Genomic DNA, 22,211 nt, shown 5'->3' with positions numbered 1-22,211 from the left:
CTGAATGAGGATCTGCTTTTAGGCCGTCTAAATATATCCTGCCCATAACTAAGACTAAGCAAAGCAACAAGAGGAAGACTAGACCAAGAGTTGCTGACGCCATGTGGAAAGTTCCTGTCCATGCAACATAATAAGTCATGACAGTCATCCATTTTCTACGTGGTTCACTCTCTGTCGCCTTCGGGTCTTGAGGTCGTCAGGTAAATAAATCCCCTCAAGCGTTCAGGTCTTGAGCAAGTCTTCAGATTTAGGGTACAGAGCAAAGTAAGTTTAATCTGTAGTACATAAAGTGTAAAAAAAATACATAAAAGCAGAAGCGCAATGGCGGGTGGTGGATTTGGGGCCGCAGGAGGAGGGGGAGATTTTGAGGCAAAGATCACGCCTCCTGTGATAATTTCTTGTATATTGGCCTCTACCGGAGGCCTCATGTTTGGTTATGGTGTTGGTATTTCAGGTACGTACATATGTATGTCACTACTACAATATTAGCTTTAGGTGTCGGACGATCCTAGTAGTTAATAAGTCATTCTGACGAATAAAAGATATCACATCAATTCCTAACGGATTTTTCCTGACGGATTTAACCGCCATAAAATTATTATAACCCTCAGTATTTTTGATTTTAAAAAAAAATATTTTTAACATATTCTGGTTGTTTCTAAGTTAATGGTGGCGGTTATAACCAACAGAAATTGACTATTTTATTATTTTAAAATGTTACATTGATTAAAAATAAATAAACAAATGGTTTAATTTTTTTTTTCACTCACGGTCCCGTTACCTAATCTCTCAATGTTTTTTTTTTTTTTTTGCAATTTTTTACATATACCATCTCGGAGTATATACAAACATATTTGATAGTTGGATTGTTGAAACTAGTTTCGTAGAATGCATATCCTATCAAATTGATAGATTTAACAAACACTTAAGAGTTAATGTTATACTTGTAAATATTTTAAATCGAAGATTGAATTCGTTCAATGCATTCTTATAGGGTCGAGGAGTGTAGCTGTAAAAAATCATCAAAATCGGAGCTAAAATAACCGTTAAATTATGATTTTTTGTTTATAACCATCGAAATTTTTTATTTCGTTACCTAATCTCTGAATGTTTCTTTTTCACGATTTTTTACGTAGACAATCTCGGAGTGTGTTAAAATAAGTTTGACAGTTGGATCGTTGAAAAAAGTTTCATAGAATGCATATTGCATCAAAACTGTAGATTAAACAAACACTTAGAGTTCATATTATACTTCTATTAAGTATAAAATAAGATTTTGTGGTATCCACTAGTGTAAATATTTTAAATTGAAGATCAAATTTATTCATTACATTTTTATAGGGTTGAGGAGTGTAGCTGTAAAAAATCATCAAAATCGGAGCTAAAATAACCGTTAAATTGTGATTTTTCTTTTATAATCGTCGATAACTTTTGTTCTGTTACCTAATCTCTGAATGTTTGTATTTTACGATTTTTTACGTATGCAATCTCGGAGTGTGTACAAATAAGTATGATGGTTAGATCATTGAAAAAAGTTTCGTAGAATGCATATTGCTTCAAAACGGTAGATTAAACAAACACTTAGAGTTAATATTATACTTCTATTAAGTATAAAATAAGATTTTGTCCACTAGTGTAAATATTTTAAATTAAAGATCGAATTTATTCATTACATTCTTATAGGGTCGAGGAGTGTTCCTATAAAAAATAATCAAAATCGGAGCTAAAATAACCGTTAAATTGTGATTTTTCGTTTATAACCGTCGAATTTTTTGTTCCGTTACGTAATCTCTGAATGTTTGTTTTTTACGATTTTTTACGTATGCAATCTTGGGGTGTGTACAAATAAGTTTGACGGATAAATCGTTGAAAAAAGTTTTCGTAGAATGCATGTTGCGTCAAAATGGTAGATTAAACAAACACTTGAGTTAATATTATACTTCAATTAAGTATAAAATAGGATTTTATGGTATCCACTAGTGTAAATATTTTAAATTGAAGATCAAATTTATTCATTGCATTCTTATAGGGTTGAGGAGTGTAGCTGTAAAAACTCATCAAAATTGGAACTTAAATAACCGTTAAATTATTATTTTTCTTTTATAACCGTCGAAAACTTTTATTCCGTTACCTAATCTCTGAATGTTTGTTTTTTACGATTTTTTACATATGCAATCTCGGAGTGTGTACAAATAAGTTTGACGGTTGGATTGTTGAAAAAAGTTTCGTAGAATGCATATTGCGTCAAAACGATAGATTAAACAAACACTTAGAGTTAATATTATACTTCTATTAAGTATAAAATAAGATTTTGTGGTATCCACTAGTGTAAATATTTTAAATTAAAGATCGAATTTATTCATTACATTCTTATAGGGTCGAGGAGTGTTCCTATAAAAAATAATCAAAATCGGAGCTAAAATAACCGTTAAATTGTGATTTTTCGTTTATAACCGTCGAATTTTTTGTTCCGTTACGTAATCTCTGAATGTTTGTTTTTTACAATTTTTTACGTATGCAATCTTGGGGTGTGTACAAATAAGTTTGACGGATAAATCGTTGAAAAAAGTTTTCGTAGAATGCATATTGCGTCAAAATGGTAGATTAAACAAACATTTGAGTTAATATTATACTTCAATTAAGTATAAAATAAGATTTTGTGGTATCCACTAGTGTAAATATTTTAAATTGAAGATCAAACTTATTCATTACATTCTTATAGGGTTGAGGAGTGTAGCTGTAAAAAATCATCAAAATCGAAGCTAAAATAACCATTAAATTATGAATTTTCTTTTATAACCGTCGGAAACTTTTGTTCCGTTACCTAATCTCTAAATGTTTGTTTTTACCGATTTTTTACGTAAGCAATCTCGAAGTGTGTACAAATAAGTTTGACGGTTGGATTGTTGAAAAAAGTTTCATAGAATACATATTACGTCAAAACGGTAGATTAAACAAACACTTAGAGTTAATATTATACTTCTATTAAGTATAAGATAAGATTTTGTGGAATTCACTAGTGTAAATATTTTAAATTAAAGATCGAATTTATTCATTACATTTTTATAGGGTCGATGAGTGTAGCTGTAAAAAAATATCAAAATCGAAGGTAAAATAACCGTTAAATTGTGATTTTTTGTTTATAACTGTCAAATTTTTTTATTCCGTTACGTAATCTCTGAATGTTTGTTTTTTTACAATTTTTTACGTATGAAATCTCGGAGTGTGTACAAATAAGTTTGACGATTGGATCATTGAAAAAAGTTTCGTAGAATGCATGTTACGTCAAAACGGTAGATTAAACAAACACTTGAGTTAATATTATACTTCAATTAAGTATAAAATAAGATTTTTTAGTATCCACTAGTGTAAATATTTTAAATTAAAGATCGAATTTATTCACTACATTCTTGTAGGGTCGAGGAGTGGAGCTGTAAAAAATCATCAAAATCGGAGCTAAAATAACTGTTAAATTGTGATTTTTCGTTTTTAACCGTCGAAAATTTTAGTTCCGTTACATAATCTCTGAATGTTTGTTTTTTAAGATATTTTACATATGCGATCTTGTAGTATCTACAAACACGTTCATTTTACAATTTCTGTCGGTTTTAGAGTATTTTCTGTCAGAAAATTCATTTCCTGACACTGGCAAATCTGTCACTTATTATATCCGTCACTGCATCCATTTTTTGTCGGATTTTGCTTAAAATCCGACAATAATAACCTTTTCTTGTCATTTTCATTTGTGCCAATAATGGGTAGTTTTGTAGTAGTGTGTGTGCCATTAGGTCATCACACCTAGCTAAGAGCTAATTTGCTCTATCTCATGTGTGCATGCATTAGGGGAAAATTGTAACTCAATCAATTAATAATGCAAATTATGCAGGAGGTGTTACATCCATGCCTGAGTTCCTGAGAAAGTTCTTCCCAAGCGTGTATAGAAAGAATCAACAGCCCGGACTTGAAAGCAATTACTGTAAATACGATAATGAAGGCTTACAACTGTTCACTTCTTCATTGTACCTCGCTGCACTGGTAGCAGCCTTCGTTGCGATGTACATTACCAATCACTAGGCCGGAAGCTAACCATGTTGATGGCTGCCGTTTTCTTTCTAATCGGGTCAGTTTTAAATTTTGCAGCTCAGAACCTTGCCATGTTTATCATTGGGAGGATCTTACTTGGTTGTGGAGTTGGTTTTGCTAACCAGGTTCAAATAACTACCTCTAAATTATATCAATCTAAACTCTTAGTTTCCATTGTAAGTAATTAACGTATGTATATGATACAGGCGGTGCCACTTTTCCTTTCGGAGGTTGCACCCACAAGAATTCGTGGGGCACTTAACATACTCTTCCAGCTCATGTGCACCAGTGGCATTCTTGTAGCAAATATGATTAATTATGGAACTGACAAGTAAGTAATTAAGCCAGCCGCCCACTTCAACCCAAATTATTATTAGCTAGCATAATATTTATTTGATTAACTAACTTATATCAGATGCATATGTGCAGAATTAAGGGGAACTATGGATGGAGGATATCACTGGGTTTGGCTGGCGTTCCAGCACTCATGCTAACCTTGGGGTCTCTCATTGTGGTCGACACACCAAACAGTTTGATTGCTCGTGATAAATTGGAAGAAGGAAAAGCAATTCTTAAAAGAATTCGGGTGTAGACAACGTAGAACCAGAGTTTTTAGAAATTGTGGAGGCAAGTCGTGTGGCTAATGAAGTAAAAAGTCCCTTCAAAAATCTCCTTAAGCGTAGGAACAGGCCTCAATTGATCATTGCAATTTTCATGCAGGTGAACCTATAGCCTATAGTTGTGCATGTTAACTAATTAATTTACGCAGTATCTGACAACTTTGATTCACACAAATATAATAGTCTGACATGTTATGCTTTTGAGTGCACTTACAGATTTTCCAGCAATTCACTGGAATTAACGCAATCATGTTCTACGCTCCCGTTTTGTTCAAAACCTTGGGATTTAAGAGTGATGCTTCCCTTTACTCATCAGTGATAACAGGAGCTGTCAACGTCCCCTCAACCGTGTTATCAATCTACTTTGTGGACAGACCTGGTCGCAGAGTGCTCCTTTCTCAACTGGTGGTTACAATAGTGATGGGACTCAAAGTTAAGGGCAATGTTAACAACCTCGGACATGGATTGGGAATTCTTGTGCTGGTTTTTGTGTGCACTTTTGTTGCCTCCTTTGCATGGTCATGGGGACCTCTCGGGTGGCTGATTCCTAGTGAGACTTTCCCATTGGAGACTCGCTCAGCTGGCCAGAGTGTGGCTGTCTTTTTCAACGTGCTCTTCACATTTATCATAGCGCAAGCCTTCCTCTCAATGCTTTGCCACATGAAGTTTGCCATTTTCTTGTTCTTTGCAGCTTGGGTTTTGGTCATGACAATCTTCGTGATCTTCTTACTTCCCGAGACCAAGGGAGTTCCTATTGAAGAAATGACTGAAAGAGTATGGAAACAACATTGGTTCTGGAAGCGATATATGGATGAGGTTGAAGATGACCCCAAGGCTATAGCGGATGCTTGAACCATCTTACAGTCTCTATATGGTGGTTGCTAACGTTGCAGCTGGTTTCTCAAATTTCTGCCTTAGGAAAATTTCTTTCAATTTTCTTTATCACAATTGTACGTACCATTACAATGTAGATTTTCATATTTCTTTGATACTAAAGATTTTCATTTTTCATATTTAGTTGGAAATTATACTCTCTCATACTTTTTTCAAGATACTAAAGATTCTAGTAAGGATGTGTTAAATATTTATTCTGTGGCAGATAATCATTGTAGCAAGTGATATAGAGCAGCTTCCTCGAAGAGATTATCTTATTAATGCATTGAATTTGTTCATTTTTGTTGCCTTGACATACCAATATTAATCAACTCATCATCCCATAGAAGATGGGGATGTTTATAAACGGATGAATATATCAGAAACTACTCCTACCAAGTATAAACATACCATTTTGTATAACATATTTCGTTTTATTTCTGCAAAATATTCTGTCAAAGTACAGCAGGAGTACATTTTGGAAGTGCAAATAATGCATCTCAAAACATTAACGAAGCATAGCTCCGGTTGTTTGGCAACTATCTAGAAGTAAAGGAAGAATTAGTTAATCCTAAGCTTCACATTTAAGGAACTTATGAAATGTAATAAACCGTGAGGAAGAGACCGGAGGTGAGATAGTTCAAACATGGCCCTTGGGATCATCTTCAAAGTCATCCATGAATCTCTTCCAGAACCAATGTTGCTTCCAGACTCTTTCTGTCATCTCTTCGATCGGGACACCCTTGGTCTCAGGAATTAAGAACACGACAAAGATTGTCATGACAAGGACCCAAGCACAGAAGAACAAAAAAATGCCAAACTTCATATGGCAAAGCATTGAGAGGAAGGCTTGTGCTATAATAAAGGTGAAGAGCATGTTGATGCACACAGTCACACTCTGGCCGGCTGAGCGAGCCTCCAGCGGGAATGTCTCACTAGGGATCAACCACCCAAGAGGTCCCCAAGACCATGCGAAGGAAGACACAAAGCTACAAACCATAACCACTACAAGGATTGCCAAGCCTGGAGTAAGGTTGTTAGAGTGTTCCTGGACTCTGAGTCCCATGACTATTGCAACCACCAATTGAGAAAGGAACATCTGGACACCAGCTTCTAATAAGAGAACACGGCGACCAGCTTTGTCAACAAAGTAGATTGATACAACGGTTGATAGCACGTTGACAGCTCCTGTTATAACCGCGGAGTAGAGGGAAGCATCACTTTTAAAACCCAAGGTCTGAAACAAAACCGGAGCGTAGAACATGACTGCGTTGATGCCAGTGAATTGCTGGAACACTTGCATCATAACTGCAATGATCAGTTGTGGCCTGTTCCTACGCTTAAGAAGATTTTGGAAGGGATTCTTTACGTCTTTAGCCACCCGACTTGCCTCAACAATCTCTAAGAATTCTGGATCCACATTGTCAACACCACGGATCCTTTTAAGAACTGCTTTTCCTTCCTCCAACTTGCCCCGTTCGATCAAACTGTTAGGAGTGTCTACCACAATGAGAGACCCCAAGGTTAGCATACCTGCTGGAATCCCAGCCAAACCCAATGACACTCTCCATCCATATCCTCCTGTAATTCTGTGCATGTATGGTAACCCAAAATAATAATTATATTCAATTGATTGGAAAATATTACTACACTAAAATTTGTTGGTTCAGGTATTGTCTTTTGAATTAGCTAGGCAAGATTGGGCTGGCTTACTTGTTAGTTCCATAGTTGATAAGGTTTGCAAAAAGAATGCCAATGGTGATATTGAGTTGGAAGAGGATGTTAAGTGCCCCTCGAATTCTTGTGGGTGCAATCTCCGAAAGGAAAAGCGGTACCGCCTGTAGTTATGTATATTTGCTTAATAATTGTATTGTGTTCAAAACATTTGACAGGAAAAACCAGCTAGTGAAGTAGTGGCCAGTTTATTGAAAACAAAAAGAAATTATTTCGAATTTTTATTATATACCTGGTTAGCAAAACCAACTCCACAACCAAGTAAGATCCTCCCAATGATAAGCATGAGAAGGTTGATAGCCGCCGCATTAAAAACTGTTCCGACTACAAAGAAAATCCCCGCAATCAACATAGTTAACTTTCGACCAAGCAATCTGGTTGTGTACGATGCAAAGAATGTTGATATTAATGCAGCGAGGTATAATGAAGATGTGAACAACTGCAAGCCTTGATTATCGTATTTGCAGTAGTTGCTCTCAAGTCCAGTCTCTTGAGTCTTACTATACACAACCGGGAAGAATTTCTTCTGGAAATGGGGCATGGATGTAACACCCCCTGCGTTATATATCCATATATCAAATTAAACAAAATTATACATTAAATCTAATAAAGTTTTGACAAAACACATACGCTGGTAGTTAATTGTATGTGTGGATGTTATGGAAAGCTCTTGAGTCACATATGTGTACCTGAGATACCAACATCATAACCAAACATGAGGCCTCCGCTAGCAGCCATTATGCAAGAAATGATCACAAGAGGCGTTATCTTTGCTTCAAAGTCTCCGCCTCCTGATGCAGCCCCAAAGCCACCACCCGCCATGGTTTCTTGCTCTTAATTAAGTACTCAAACCTTATTTTGCTGCACTTTATTTCACAGTATCGAATTTGATAAATGTGGAAATTTTTGTATGTATTGATGACCTAAGGAAACTTCAGAAGAAGAGACTAGCTCGTTGAAATAAGACGTGTTCATGTGGGGTTTATATACTGAAAAACTTTGTGGCAACACCGAATGAACTACGTAGAAAGTGGATGATTTAGTCAATACCGCTACCAGGATCTTTCCCCATGGCATGATCTACGGTTGATTTTCTTTCTTGATGCTTGGTTAGGCATTCACGAGAAGTTAGTTGCACTAAAGTTGATCAAGTCTGTTAAGAGTAACGCTTGAACGACCACATTTCTTTGCCATATGTGGCAGTTAATCCGTCAACTCTTACATACATTTGTCTGAAACTGCCTATAGGAATCTCGTATGCATAGGTTTATTTGATAAAATTTCATATTTGCCACAAAAGGATTACAGGTGACACTTGTGCACTTTTGCGGCTATTTAAATTTGACTCTCCGCATTACTCTCCTTTTTGTTCCAAAGGAAGTTAGACTTTCTAAGGGGTGATTTGGGAGTGAGGTGCTTAAAAAAAAAGTACCCATGAAAAAAAGCTGTGAGAGTTTTAGGTGTTTGGTAAACTGAAAAAAAATGGCTTATTTTGGAAGCTGCTGTGAGAATAAGCTGAAATCAAAGGAAAAAGCTGAAGCTGGTATTTGTAGCTTTGGAAAACTAGTTTTTTTTTTCAAAGCACACGGAGCTACAGTGATCCTTTAATGAAAAGACTCATTATCAAACTGTTTTTTTTTTCAAAAGCACTTTTACAAAAAATTTTACCAAACACTGCTGATTTATTTCACAGCCGCTTATTCTCACAGCACAGCCGTTTATTCTCATAGCAGTTTTTTTTCAAAGCACAGCAATACCAAACCAGCCCAAAGACCTAGGAAAAAAAATACCGTCTGCAAAATATATGGGTTTGTTTAATGACATAACAATTTCTAAGATGTCAAGACTTGTTCTAACACAAGTAGATATAATTCATACGAAATCCAAATCTTATATACCCTCCAAATTCTCAAGGATCTAATGCGATTAAAAATATTAATATGAATGCTCTCCACCTGCTATATTTCACATGTTAAAACTGCTTCTTCAAGAACTGAGCACAGGTAAGAGCTTAATAAGCGATCACCTGCCAAGCAAGAAACCAATTTCTCTCCTTTCTTTTCCCCTCTTCATTCACCATAATTTCTTTCCTCCCCTCTTCCATAATGGCTTGACTTATCCTTTTTGTGGCCTAATCAATACTACCTCCTCCTGTGACACTTGTGCACTAACGTACAATATCACACGTCGTTTCTCAGCATGTTCCCTCCCTTTCTACCCATTAAGCTCACACACGATAACTATTAGTGTTTAAATGTGTTTGGATTTGAATTTTGGTGGGATTTGATGAAATCAACAAGAAATTGATTAGCTCAGAGAGTTGGATTCGCAGAGAACAATGGAGAAGGAAAAGTGGGATAGGTTGCTCCCTTAGATTCAGTTCAACTCAATTACACCTCACACTGAAAACATGAGAAGGATATACACCCTCCAAATGTTATAATCATGGCCATCCATTACAAATAAGCACAAACATAAAACTTAAGAGCATTTCTAACTTAAACCCAGAAGCTAATTCTCCAACACTTCAATTCTTCAATCTTGCAGCAACAGAGCTTATAGCTCATCACTCCCTTCTAAGCTTGTTGCCACTGTCACTCCTTGCATTTCTCTAAGCATGTAGAACCTGTCTTTTAGCAGAGTCTTGGTGAATATATCTGCCAATTGTTCCTCAAATTTGCAGTAGACCAAATTGATGATATTTGATTGCAGTGCATCCCTAATGTAGTGGTACCTTTTGCCATTGTGCTTTGACCCTTGATGGAACATAGGATTCCTTATCATTGCAATTGCAAAGGTGTTATTACAATAATAGGAGTGGTCTCAGTTTGTTCTTCTCCAACTCTTGTAAGTTGTAACACAAACATGAGCCACATTGCCTGAGTGCTTCAGCGTAACTCATGTACTCAACTTCTGCAGTTGGTAAGGTGACACGGTTTTGCTTGACAGAAGTCCAAGAAAAGATACCACTGCCAAATGAAAATGCATAGTCTGAAGTACTCTTCATATCTGATTCATCACCACTCCAGTCACTATCATAATATTCAATCAACGATGTATCTTTGCACTTCTTGTATCCAATTCCATAATCCAATGTGCCTTGAATATACGTGAGCACTCTTTTAATAGTTCCAGGATGTTTCTTGCTTGGACTATACATGTACCTTGCTACCAACCAATTGCCTATATAAAGTTTCATCAGCAGGACCACTTCCTTCATCTTTCTTCAATTTGTCGTTCACTGCCAAAAAGACTACTTACTGGCTTGCAATCTTCCAATTTAAACTTCTCAAGCAAAGCCAGTGCATACTTCTTCTTTAACAATCACAAATTAGTCATTTCATGTATTTTCATCATGTCTAATTTGAATTCATTCAACAATTTTGAGTTATATCAGTGTACACTATATGATCGACATATATTGACATAATAATAGATTTAGATTCACCTTTATGTACAATGTAGCTTCACTAGGACTCCTTGTAAAACCACACTTGTGAAAATGAGTATCAATCTCTTCATACCAATCCCTTGGTGTTTGTTTAACTTCATATAGGGCTTTCTTGAATCTGTATACCTTGACTTCAGCTTCAGCAATCTCAAAATACTCAAGTTGATCAACATATACCTCCTCTTGTACACCAATTTAACCCCACCAATAGATTTATATGTTGGCCTATCAACCAACGACCATGGGTTATTCTTCTCTATCAACTCAATTTCTGCATTCATTGCTTTCTTCCAAGCATTATCAGTTGCTGCTTCCTCATACTTCCGAGGTTTAATAATGCTAACATTGCATCTAGCATAAATATCACTGAGTGATTTCAGTTTCATAGAAGTGCTACTTAGGCTACTTGTCTCCCCAAATTCAGTTTGAGAATCAACAAACATTTATGACTGGACGTTACTCCCTTCTAACTGAAATGCCTCATCATCAGTCTCTTGGATCATTTCAATCACCTTGTTCTTCTTATTCAAATTCAAATTCACAAGGAATGTCATTGAATTATAATTTTTAGATTTCCTGTCCCAAATGCCATTTGCCAATTGAAACTGTGAACTTGGTGAATGTTTTGGGTGATGAGTCACTTCCCGTTAGAAACGATCCATGCGTTTATTTTCTGACTCATTTCTGCTGGACTGCTTGGCCTCATCCCATAGTGCATGCTACTTTGCCAAAGCATACGAAGCTGTCAGGGTCAGTTCCTCACCCATGATAAATTCTTCGAATAAACGATGCTCGGTGGGAAGCCCATTTCTGAACGTTGTCGTTGCTATATCATCATTGCAGCCAACAATCTTACCATTCTATACCTTGAACCTTTTGACATGGTTGCAGATTGACTCCTTCAGGTTTTTCATGATGCTGAAGAGGTGGTCGGATGTCTTTTTAATTGAGCGATAGAATGAATATTCCTTAGTGAAAACTAAGGAAAGTTTGTTAAAGCTTTGGATCGAATGTGAAGGTAGGGGTGTGGACCCAGTCTTGCGCTCACCTTGTAAAGTGGTGGTGAAAATCTTGCACATCAGGGCATCATTGCTCTAGTAAATGATCATCACGATACGGTAATGCCTAAAGTGCATTTCCAGGTTTTCGTCTTCCTTGTACAGAGTGAAATGAGGCATGGTAAAACCTGCGAGGTGGATATGTCTACTTAATCTTATCTGTGAATGGTGACCTACCTATATTGGTCACGTCTCTTCGAAATGCTTCGCCCATCCTCTCGACAGGCTGGAAGTTAAGCAATCGCACAGTTAAGAGCCTTTCTACTTCCTCTAGAACTACCTCTACCTCTGTTGGGGCAATGGTGTTTCCAGCTACCCCCGATGGTGGTATGTAGATCTATGCTGCTCTTCTCGAAGATCAGCCAGTCTATGTTGCTGCTGCAATGCACGTTGTTCATCTCTGGCTAGCGAACGTGCTGTTCGTGGTTGCGTTTGGCATTGTGATAGGAGCATATTTATGCAACTTAGTTAGCTTGTTTCTTGGCATTTACTTAGTTTAATTCTAGTTATTTTAGTACTTTAAGCTATTTTCGTGCATTTGTAGGTTCAAATAACAAAGTTAGCAACAAAGTGCTATTTGGAGCATTTTGGAGCATTTTTGGGCCAAGATTGGATAGTGCAAGCATGGAGACATGAGGATGGACGTTTTTCAAGATTTAAAGGCCAGAAATCAGCATGTGAGTGTGTAAGTGTGTTGACCTACAACTACAAACATCCATCCACTACACCCGTTACATCCACTCATTACCAAACATCCATCCACTACACCCATTACATCCACTCATTACCAAACACTCACCCACTACACCTATTACATCCACTCATTACCACAACACTCACCCACTACACCCATTACATCCACTCATTACCAAACATCCATCCACTACACCCATTACATCCACTCATTACCAAACACTCACCCACTACACCCATTACATCCACTGATTATCAAAAATCCATCCACTACACCCATTACATCCACTCATTACCACAACATAGACCACTACCACCTTAATTAGATGGTGGTCCTCTCCCTAGCCTATAAATACATCCACCCTTCACCATAACAAAGGAGGGGAGATCCATCCAAAGACACATTCACACGGACAGTTTAGGGAGAAGGGAGGAAGACACATTCTGCCGTAAGGCAGAGTCTTTTCTTCTTAACCATTCTACACATTCCCACAACAAAAACACACTTCCATGCACCTTCATTTCCCTTTCCTTGCCATGACCTCCATCCAACCTAAACACATTATCCATTCCCTTCCATATATCCATACGCATCCATCAAACCACACCATGTGCTGCAACAAAGAGAAGAAGGAGGACCCTTGGACGTGCTTGCCATTCAAGTTGGATTGTTGGAGCGTTTTTAGGTGTTTTCATTCTTTTGTTTTCAATGTCTAAATTTGTTTATCTTTGCTTTATGAGTATGAGGAACTAAACCCCTCTTAGCAAGGGGGTAATTCAAAGCCATGAACATACTTGCAATATGAATTGATTACCTTCAGTTGTGATTTCATAACTTGTGAATTCAATTTGTTTAGCTGCTTGATTGTTAACTTATTCGAGTATGTTTATTAAGTGTGCACACTTAGTTTGCATGCATGAATATGATGCTAGAGTATAAGGGAGTTTCACCTAATAGTTACAAACTTATATTCACAAGTAGTGGAGGTCGCTTATAAACGATCGCGTTAAATGAATTCTTGGCAGGAGTTTCATGCTCATCATAGTAACGAATGCCTCGTCAATACTTATAGTTTTCATAATGCTTAATGATCTTTGATTGTATCTTTATTATGTTGTTCATGTAAAGGACTTTTGAAGAATGCTTGAATTGTTGTATGCGCTTTCCCATCCAATTCAATAACTTAAAGATTACTTGAAGGTTAATTTAAGCAGACTTAATTAACCTGGGGTGTTGAGTTTCATGATTTATCGAAAGAACAACTAAAAATTGGTTTATGTGCAAGTGTGTCATATGTGGAGAAGAACCCTCTAGCTAGCCCATCATCCATAGTTTACCCAAATTCGTCCAAAATCTGTTTTAGTTTACAATCTGTTTGTTTTATTTCAAATTCGTCAAAATCAAATCCCCCTTTACTTTAAAGTGTTTTATTAGTCAAAATCTGTTTGATTTGTGCTTTTAAGTGTCTTGAGTCAAGTTAGAACCTAATTTCATCCAAAACCATCCCTAGAGTCAGTTTGAAGTCTAATTCATTGTTTTAAGCTGTTTTAAACTAGTTTTGAGTCTTTTTAGTTTGTATTGCATCTTTTGAGTCTAGTTTGGTGTTTTAAACTTAATTTTACGTTTTTAAGTCAGTTTCAGGTGTTTTAGCAATCCATCCTAATCCCCAGCCTAGAACAATCCCTACTTACATTCTTTACTACAATTGGCAACAAGAGGGTTTAATTTGTGTGTTAAGTTAATTTTCGCATCAAATTTTTGGCGCCGTTGTCGGGGATTGTTTTTAGTTACTGACTTTGTTTCTGTTTGTGTGTTTTTTTTTTTTTTTTTTTTTTTTTTTACTTTTGATATTTGATTTAGTTTTGTTTCCTTGATTTCAGGTACTAGAGAAGTAGCTACCATTCAAGCTCAATTGGCGAAACTAACTTCTCAATTGTCACAATATGCCGAAAGGACCACAATGCAAAGTGTCCCTACATATGGTGTGTCATATGGGGAAGGATATCCAACTCATCAATGTTCTCAATTCACTGCGAATGAAAATGCTTGGGGTTATCAAGGCCAAAGCCAATCATGGGACAACATGTCTTCCGACGCTTACAATTCGGATTGGAGAGATTATTCAGATTACATGTGGGGAGAACCTCAACAATTCCAACAAGATGGATATTGGCAGCAAGAAGAAGAGTTCTATTCAAGACCTATGCAGCCACCACAACCTCCTCCACAACAATTCCAATCAAATTCAAGTATGCCTATGAGTTATGATGAAATTCTTGATGTACTAACCTCTTTGACGCATGGCTCTTAACAAGAAGAATATTTGCCGCCATTGGATGAGTTCTATCACTGGCCATATGAACCATCACAGCCATCACAACAATCTGCCCAATTCAATTCAAGTACGTCTTTGGATAATGATATGTTTAATAAGTTGCTCACCTCTTTGAACCAGGAAGTAGAAAATCGAAACAAAGAGATGCAAAATCAAGCCAAGAAGACGGGTGAATTGGAGAAGCAAATTGGGTAGATTATGGAGTTCATGGCACAAATTCAAGAGCAAAGTGAACTCTCCAACTCAACTATTGAAAATTTGAAGGAAGATTTTGAAATCCAAGATGTTATCACTTTGGGAAGTGCTATGGAGGTTGGAGGTGAACCCAAGACATCCAAACCAAGCCAAAACATGGATGAACAGCTGCTGCTTGAAGAATAGGAGAGTAACAAGGCCATGGCAAGGGACGAACCACCCTTGCCGGAGCCCCATATGCCCTCTATGTCGTCCATTACAACCAAGGTAAGCCTAAATTCAATTTGTCCTGACCCCGTTTCACCAAATGTGCTTATTCCTTGCAGGATCATGCAATCCAAGGAAGAAAATGGTGAGAAAGGCATCTTCGAAACCTTTCCAAAGAATCAAGAGCAAGAAGTGGATGGGGAATGTCTAGAATTCATCAAAGAAGATACACTTGAGACGAAAATTCCCAAAGAAGTTGGATTTTATGACACGGGAAAAGTCATAACTCTTAAAACACCAAATCTGGCCAACTCCCATATCCCTGCAACGTTCAAAGATGTGGTGTTCATAATTGAGTTTGTGTTGGAGCAAGCAAGTAAGCCATCTTCTCCAACTTCGATTTTATTATATACTAACTTGCTGATTTTGATGATTCAGACACCTACACTAGAATTTAAACCATTGCCGGATCACATCAAGTATCACCTTCCATTCAAGGATCAATTCCATGCTACGGGTCCCTATCCAAGTTTAGAAGGAAGTTTCGTCCGGCTGGAAGACGTTAAAGCAAGCGCTTCTTGGGAGGCAACCCATGTATTTAAATGAGGAAGATTTTTGAATCGCTCCACAATCAGTTTTGCGTTTCTAAAAACTTTCATTTTTTTGCAATTTTATTTTGCCATGATTGTCATTTTTTATTTGTTGCTTATTTAATTATTTTTGGGTGTGGGTTTATTTTTGAAACATTGACAGATATGCAAGGTATTTTTACATTCATTTTCAAGATAAAAAAAAGGAACATTAAGTAGAAAATACAAGAGGAAGCGTTCACAAAGGCTGCTTAGGAGAAGTCTCAGTAGTCGGCGGAGCCTCAGTAGTCGGCAGAGCCCCAGAAGGAGGAGGCATCGGAGGTTGATCATTTGGAGCTTCATTATGCGGTACAGCCCTAGAAGACGAAGGCAAATGCTGTTGGAACAAACCCAAAAACCTATGATGATCAAGTAAAATCTGACCATCAGATTTCTGCATCTGGTCAATCTTCCTCTTCATGTTTGTAGCATAGTTATGTGCGAGCTTGTGCAACTGTTTATTCTCATGTTTGAGCCATCTAATCTCCTGTTTGAGACTCGTTACTTCAGCCGTCAACGATTCAACTTGACAGGTTCGAGCAAATAGGCGTTGGGCCATATTGGACACAGAACCTGCACACTGCACACTGAGAGCCAGAGAATCCTTAACAGCCAACTCATCAGATCGTTTGGAAAGTAGTCTGTTATCTTTGGGAGTGACAAGGTTCCGGGCCACCACCGTAGCGGTCATATCATTCTTCATCACCGAATCCTCAACAGTAAAAGGACCAGTAGGGGATATGAAGGATGGGCGTCATATGTTGTCTGGAGAAGGCATGGATGCCTCTTCATCAAGGTTCAAGTTAAAACGATAGTCGGAAGGGCCAGACATTTTCAAAGGTGTTGAAGAAAGAAGAGGTTGGACAAATCAAGATCGTAGAAGTGCAAGAAGGGAGTTTCTACAGGCAGAAATTCAAATGTGCTTTGAAACGTATTGCAAGCCTTTATAAGAATCAGCACTCGACGGGATTTCAGAGATCGAAGAGGCGAGCTCAGAAATCGAAGAGGCCAATTCAAAAATCGAAGAGGCGCTAGCTTTCTCAAAAGCTGGGTTTGCTCAGAAACCACGGGCCAATCTTCTTTTCCAAATTTGTCCACACTTGTCACGTGCAAGATCTGCACTTGACGAAGCTCAGAACTCGAAGAGACGAGCTCAAAACTCGAAGAGGCAAGCTCAGAAATCGGAGAGGCATCTGTTTTTCCAGACGTGTCAGCATCTGTCACATGCACACTCAACTTTGCGGAAATAACGGGCAGTTTGTCGAAGAGCCGATTCCAGATATCGAAGAGGCACTTGCTTTTCCAGACGTGTCAGCGTCTGTCACATGCACACTCAGCCTTGCGAAAATTACGGGCAATCTGTTGAAGATTTCTTGTGAAGTAGAAGGCACGTGAAGTTTACTGTTAAATCATCCAACGGTTGCCAACAAGAGTGAAAGAATAGTACCGGTTATTAATTCCTATAAATGTCAACCTTCACCCTCCATTGCAAGGCAAACATACATAACCTTTCTTCATCTCCAAGAATGCCTTCCCAACAAAACCTCTTGAGTCACTCAGTGTTCCTTATTCCTTGGGGTACCTCTACAAACAACTCATCCAAAGCAAAAGTATTTCATATCATGAAGGTTGAAAGCAAGAGTATCTCATATCATGCTTTCTCCCTGTCCTTCTCCTTGTCGTTGTTTTCATCTGTGGGACAAGGAGAAAAAGAGCAATCAGCCAGCACTTGGTATCAATCTTCTGATCTGGAACCCTTTCCTGATTACTTACCTAGCCTTGCTCTCGAGTACTCATCTTCAACATCTTATGCTTCCTCTTCGTCTACCACATCTGCCTGGGGAATAGATAAAAGAAGTGAAAATGATACCTCGAAGCATGTGGAGACAATGTGTTAATTCATCCTCAACTAGGGATAAGAAGAAAGAAAGCAAATGGTAGGCACTTGGAAAGATTAAAGAAAGAAACAGACTATCACTTCTACTTCGTGCCTGCCTGCCGTGCAGAAGAAACAAGCAGAGAAGAATGCAGACTGCATAATCAAATCAACCCAGCAGAAGGAGTCTGATTTCAAACCAAGGAACTCTGATATTCCTCGCTCAGAATTCCAAGATCAAAGTTGTGGAAAGTCGCCAAGATCATCTATCTCCAAAACCAGATTTGCGTTCTTAAACTCTACTCTGTCTGGTTTTTACTTTACCATACTTGTCATGTTTATTCGTTGGTTGTTTGTTTGCTTATTTTTGTGTGAGTTTATGCTTGAAACATTGAGGACAATGTTTGATTTAAGTGTGGGGGGGTAACCAAGTTGTTTTGCATGAAATTCGTAGGAGTTTATCACCCATTACTTCTAGTGTTGTTCCTTGCTGTTTTTAAGCTGTTTTGGAGTATTTTAGTATGTTTTGACATAAACATCCAAAAATCTCATAAAAATTTGAAAAATTGTTTTGAAAAACCCAAAAAGAGTTGTTTTTGTGTGTTTATTTGTGTCTTAGGGTACCTTCCAACACAATGATGAGGATTTGGTTTTTAATTACATGACTGTTAAAGAGAGTTATAAACATGGATAAAAATTTGATTTACTCTCTGGTGTATGCTTGGTTGTGGTTATAATTTATGAATTCACATGCAATCATAAAGAAAAAAAATCAGTTTTTGTAACATGCTTGAAGGAAGGAACTCAAATGAACGCTACAACCTTGTGAGACTTGAGCCTAAACGTTTATTTGGAGAGTTAATAATCTGTGCATCATTGTTTTCTAAAGTCGTTGAATGATCTCATTATTCTTTGCTTGGTTGCTACTTAGAAGGCGTTTCATCATTTAGTTCCAAATGCTAGAACTCATGCCTATTTCATTCAAAGCATGTTATTGATTTGCATAACACATATTCAAGATGAAGTTATGTAGTGACCACCAAAGCCAAATTGCCGTGCCCCTATTTCATTATGTGTTTAAGTTTAACCCCGTTGAGCCTTGTTAAGCCTATGTTCTTTGTTAACCCACACTATCCTTACCTAGCCTAGTTTTAGGATCATCCATACCCTTGTTCTTGAAGCATAGTAAAGCATAACCTAAAATGAACTCCTTTTTTATCAATGTATTGCAGAAAGCAAGTGTGGGGGAAGTGATTCTTGTGTGTGTGTGTACCAGAGTCCTTAATAAGGCACGGGTAGAGAAAAGAAAAAAAAAGTATGAAAGAGAGCTCTAAAGTGTTGTTTGTTAAAAAAGGGTCCAAAACATTGAATCCGGCCCTAAATGTTGCATGAATCTTCCCTTTGTATGTAAAAGTTGATTCTGCATTCTAAAGTGAATTCCAAGTGTCTATTTCATTGCTTTGCTTGCTATCGCTTTAAGAATATTTGTTATTCCTATCCTTTCTTTGTTAGCCATTACCCCCAAGCCTGACTTCAATCTTGAGTGTTGTGCGTTTCAATTTGTGGAGTTCGAAATTGGTATGAGTATATGGTGTCACTGGTTCTCGCATCTAAGTAGTAGCATACCATTCATGAGATCAGATCTAAACATGCTTAATAACTCCAGAAAATTGCTTCCTTTGTTATAACATATGTGAGTCCCAGTCTCTAGTGTAGGGTGTGTAGTCAGAAAATGTGTGTGAAAATAGAGAGTATCTTGTAAGGAATTGAGCAAATTCTCTAAGGCATGTTACTACATTCAAAACATTGTTTTAATTGGTTAATTGTGAACTAGTAAGTAGTGACTGTGATTAAGTTTGTGCTCAAGTGTGAAGATAACCAAAATCTGTGGGAATGATGATTTTTAACATGTCATGTGCATTGGAAATCCCTGAGGCAAATGTTGGAAGGTTAGGTTGTATTTTGTTTATTTTGTTTCGTTTTGTTTCTTTTGTTTTGCTCGAGGACTAGCAAAAGCTAAGTGTGGGGGAATTTGATAGGAGCATATTTATGCAACTTAGTTAGCTTGTTTCTTGGTATTTACTTAGTTTAATTCTAGTTATTTTAGTACTTTAAGCTATTTTCCTGTGTTTGTAGGTTCAAATAACAAAGTTAGCAACAAAGTGCTATTTGGAGCATTTTGGAGCATTTTTGGGCCAAAATTGGATAGTGCAAGCATGGAGACATGAGGATGGACGTTTTTGAAGATTTAAAGGCTAGAAATCAGCATGTGTGTGTGCAAGTGTGTTGACCTACAACTACAAACATCCATCCACTACACCCGTTACATCCACTCATTACCAAACATCCATCCACTACACCCATTACATCAACGCATTACCAAACATTCACCCACTACACCCATTACATCCACTCATTACCAAACATCCATCCACTGCACTCATTACATCCATTCATTACCACAACACTCACCCACTACACCAATTACATCCACTCATTACCAAACATCCATCCACTACACCCATTACATCCACTCATTACCAAACACTCACCCACTACACCCATTACATCAACTGATTACCAAACATCCATCCACTACACCCATTACATCCACTCATTACCACAACATACACCACTACCACCTTAATTAGATGGTGGTCCTCTCCTTAGCCTATAAATACATCCACCCTTCACCATACCAAAGGAGGGGAGATCCATCCTAAGACACAATCACACGGACAGTTTAGGGAGAAAGGAGGAGGACACATTTTGCCGTAAGGCAGAGTCTTTTCTTCTTAACCATTCTACACATTCCTACAACAAAAACACAATTCCATGCACCTTCATTTCCCTTTCCTTGTCGTGACCTCCATCCAACCTAAACACATTCAGCCATTCCCTTCCATATATCCATACGCATCCATCAAACCAAACCTTGTGCCGCAACAAAGAGAAGAAGGATGACCCTTGGACGTGCTTGCCATTCAAGTTGGATTGTTGGAGCGTTTTTAGGTGTTTTCATTCTTTTGTTTTCAATGTCTAAATTTGTTTATCTTTGCTTTGTGAGTATGAGGAACTAAACCCCCCTTAGCTAGGGGGAAATTCAAAGCCATGAACATACTTGCAATATGAATTGATTACCTTCAATTGTGATTTCATAAGTTGTGAATTCAATTTGTTTAGCTGCTTGATTGTTAACTTATTCGTGTGTGTTTATTAAGAGTGCACACTTAGTTTGCATGCATGAATATGATGCTAGAGTATAAGGGAGTTTCACCCAATAGTTACAAACTTATATTCACAAGTAATGGAGGTCGCTTATAAATGATCGCGTTAAATGAATTCTTGGCAGGAGTTTCACGCTCATCATAGTAACGAATGCCTCGTCAATACTTATAGTTTTCATAATGCTTAATGATATTTGATTGTATCTTTATTGTGCTGTTCACATAAAGGACTTTTGAAGAATGGTTGAATTGTTGTATGCGTTTTCCCATCCAATTCAATAACTTAAGGAGAGCTTGAAGGTTAATTTAAGCGGACTTAATTATCCTGGGGTGTTGAGTTTCATGATTTATCAAAAGAACAACTAAAAATTGGTTTATGTGCAAGTGTGTCATGTGTGGAGAAGAACCCTCTAGCTAGCCCATCATCCATAGTTTACCCAAATTCGTCCAAAATCTGTTTTAGTTTACAATCTATTTGTTTTGTTTCAAATTCGTCAAAATCAAATCCTCATTCACTTTAAAGTGTTTTATTAGTCAAAATCTGTTTTATTTGTGTTTTTAAGTGTCTTGAGTCAAGTTAGAACCTAATTTCGTCCAAAACCATCCCTAGAGTCAGTTTAGAGTCTAATTCATTGTTTTAAGCTGTTTTAAACTAGTTTTGAGTCTTTTTAGTTTGTATTGCATCTTTTGAGTCTAGTTTGGTGTTTTAAACTTAATTTTACGTTTTTAAGTCAGTTTCAGGTGTTTTAGCAATCCCTCATAATCCCCAGCCTAGAACGATCCTTACTTACATTCTTTACTACAATTGACAACAAGAGGGTTTAATTTGTGTGTTAAGTTAATTTTCGCATCACATTGGCTGCCAGTTAAACTTAAGCTAGATTGTTCATGTGCTTATTCTTGTTCCATGTGCTACCTGGTCCAATATAAGGTTGGAGGAACTCCCTACGAGCTAAGTCGTGAGTGGACACCGCGCCTGGATTTAGGTCTTGAGTGTTCGTCAGAACTGGTACTCAACTGTGAATAAGTACTTGCTTATGGGCCTAGTAAGGAATAAACGCTCATCTGCGCATTAAAGCAAGATAAAGTGTTACCCTAAGGGCCCAAGCTGGAGCGCACACTGCCTGAACGCTTGGTCATGGCTGGTTGAACGACTACTTCTAGGAATGTTGCTGGAAAAAAATGTCATCGTCTTCCCTCAACCTGCTTCAAGATACTTCATTAGTAAT

General features: G+C 37.5%; 1 protein-coding gene and 1 pseudogene across 1 annotated transcript; one reads left to right on the top strand and one right to left on the bottom strand.

Annotated features, from left to right (window-relative positions):
• Window positions 1-321: 321 nt before the first annotated feature.
• Window positions 322-5,555, top strand: LOC126607455 (sugar transport protein MST4-like; annotated as a pseudogene).
• A 434-nt stretch (window positions 5,556-5,989) lies between these two features.
• On the bottom strand, window positions 5,990-8,262 carry LOC126607453 (sugar transport protein 13-like). Its single transcript, XM_050275033.1, has 4 exons — window positions 8,000-8,262; window positions 7,543-7,865; window positions 7,290-7,414; window positions 5,990-7,165 (listed from the first exon to the last, which is right to left on the bottom strand). Exons 1-4 carry the CDS (start codon window positions 8,130-8,132, stop codon window positions 6,217-6,219), a joined length of 1,530 nt encoding a protein of 509 aa, XP_050130990.1. The 5' UTR covers window positions 8,133-8,262; the 3' UTR covers window positions 5,990-6,216.
• Window positions 8,263-22,211: the final 13,949 nt, after the last annotated feature.

This window comes from Malus sylvestris, chromosome 16, assembly GCF_916048215.2.
Source record: "Malus sylvestris chromosome 16, drMalSylv7.2, whole genome shotgun sequence".
NCBI classification, from domain to species: domain Eukaryota; kingdom Viridiplantae; phylum Streptophyta; class Magnoliopsida; order Rosales; family Rosaceae; genus Malus; species Malus sylvestris.
This window is presented reverse-complemented; position numbering and strand designations above follow the sequence as displayed.

Excerpts from the sequence above, each read along its gene's own strand:
- LOC126607453 (XM_050275033.1), bottom strand. The coding sequence starts at position 8,132 with ATGGCGGGTGGTGGCTTTGGGGCTGCATCAGGAGGCGGAGACTTTGAA. Across the intron at positions 7,415-7,542 it reads GAGTTGGTTTTGCTAACCAG|GCGGTACCGCTTTTCCTTTC; the intron begins GTATATAATAAA and ends ACATAACTACAG. Across the intron at positions 7,166-7,289 it reads ATCAACTATGGAACTAACAA|AATTACAGGAGGATATGGAT; the intron begins GTAAGCCAGCCC and ends ATACATGCACAG.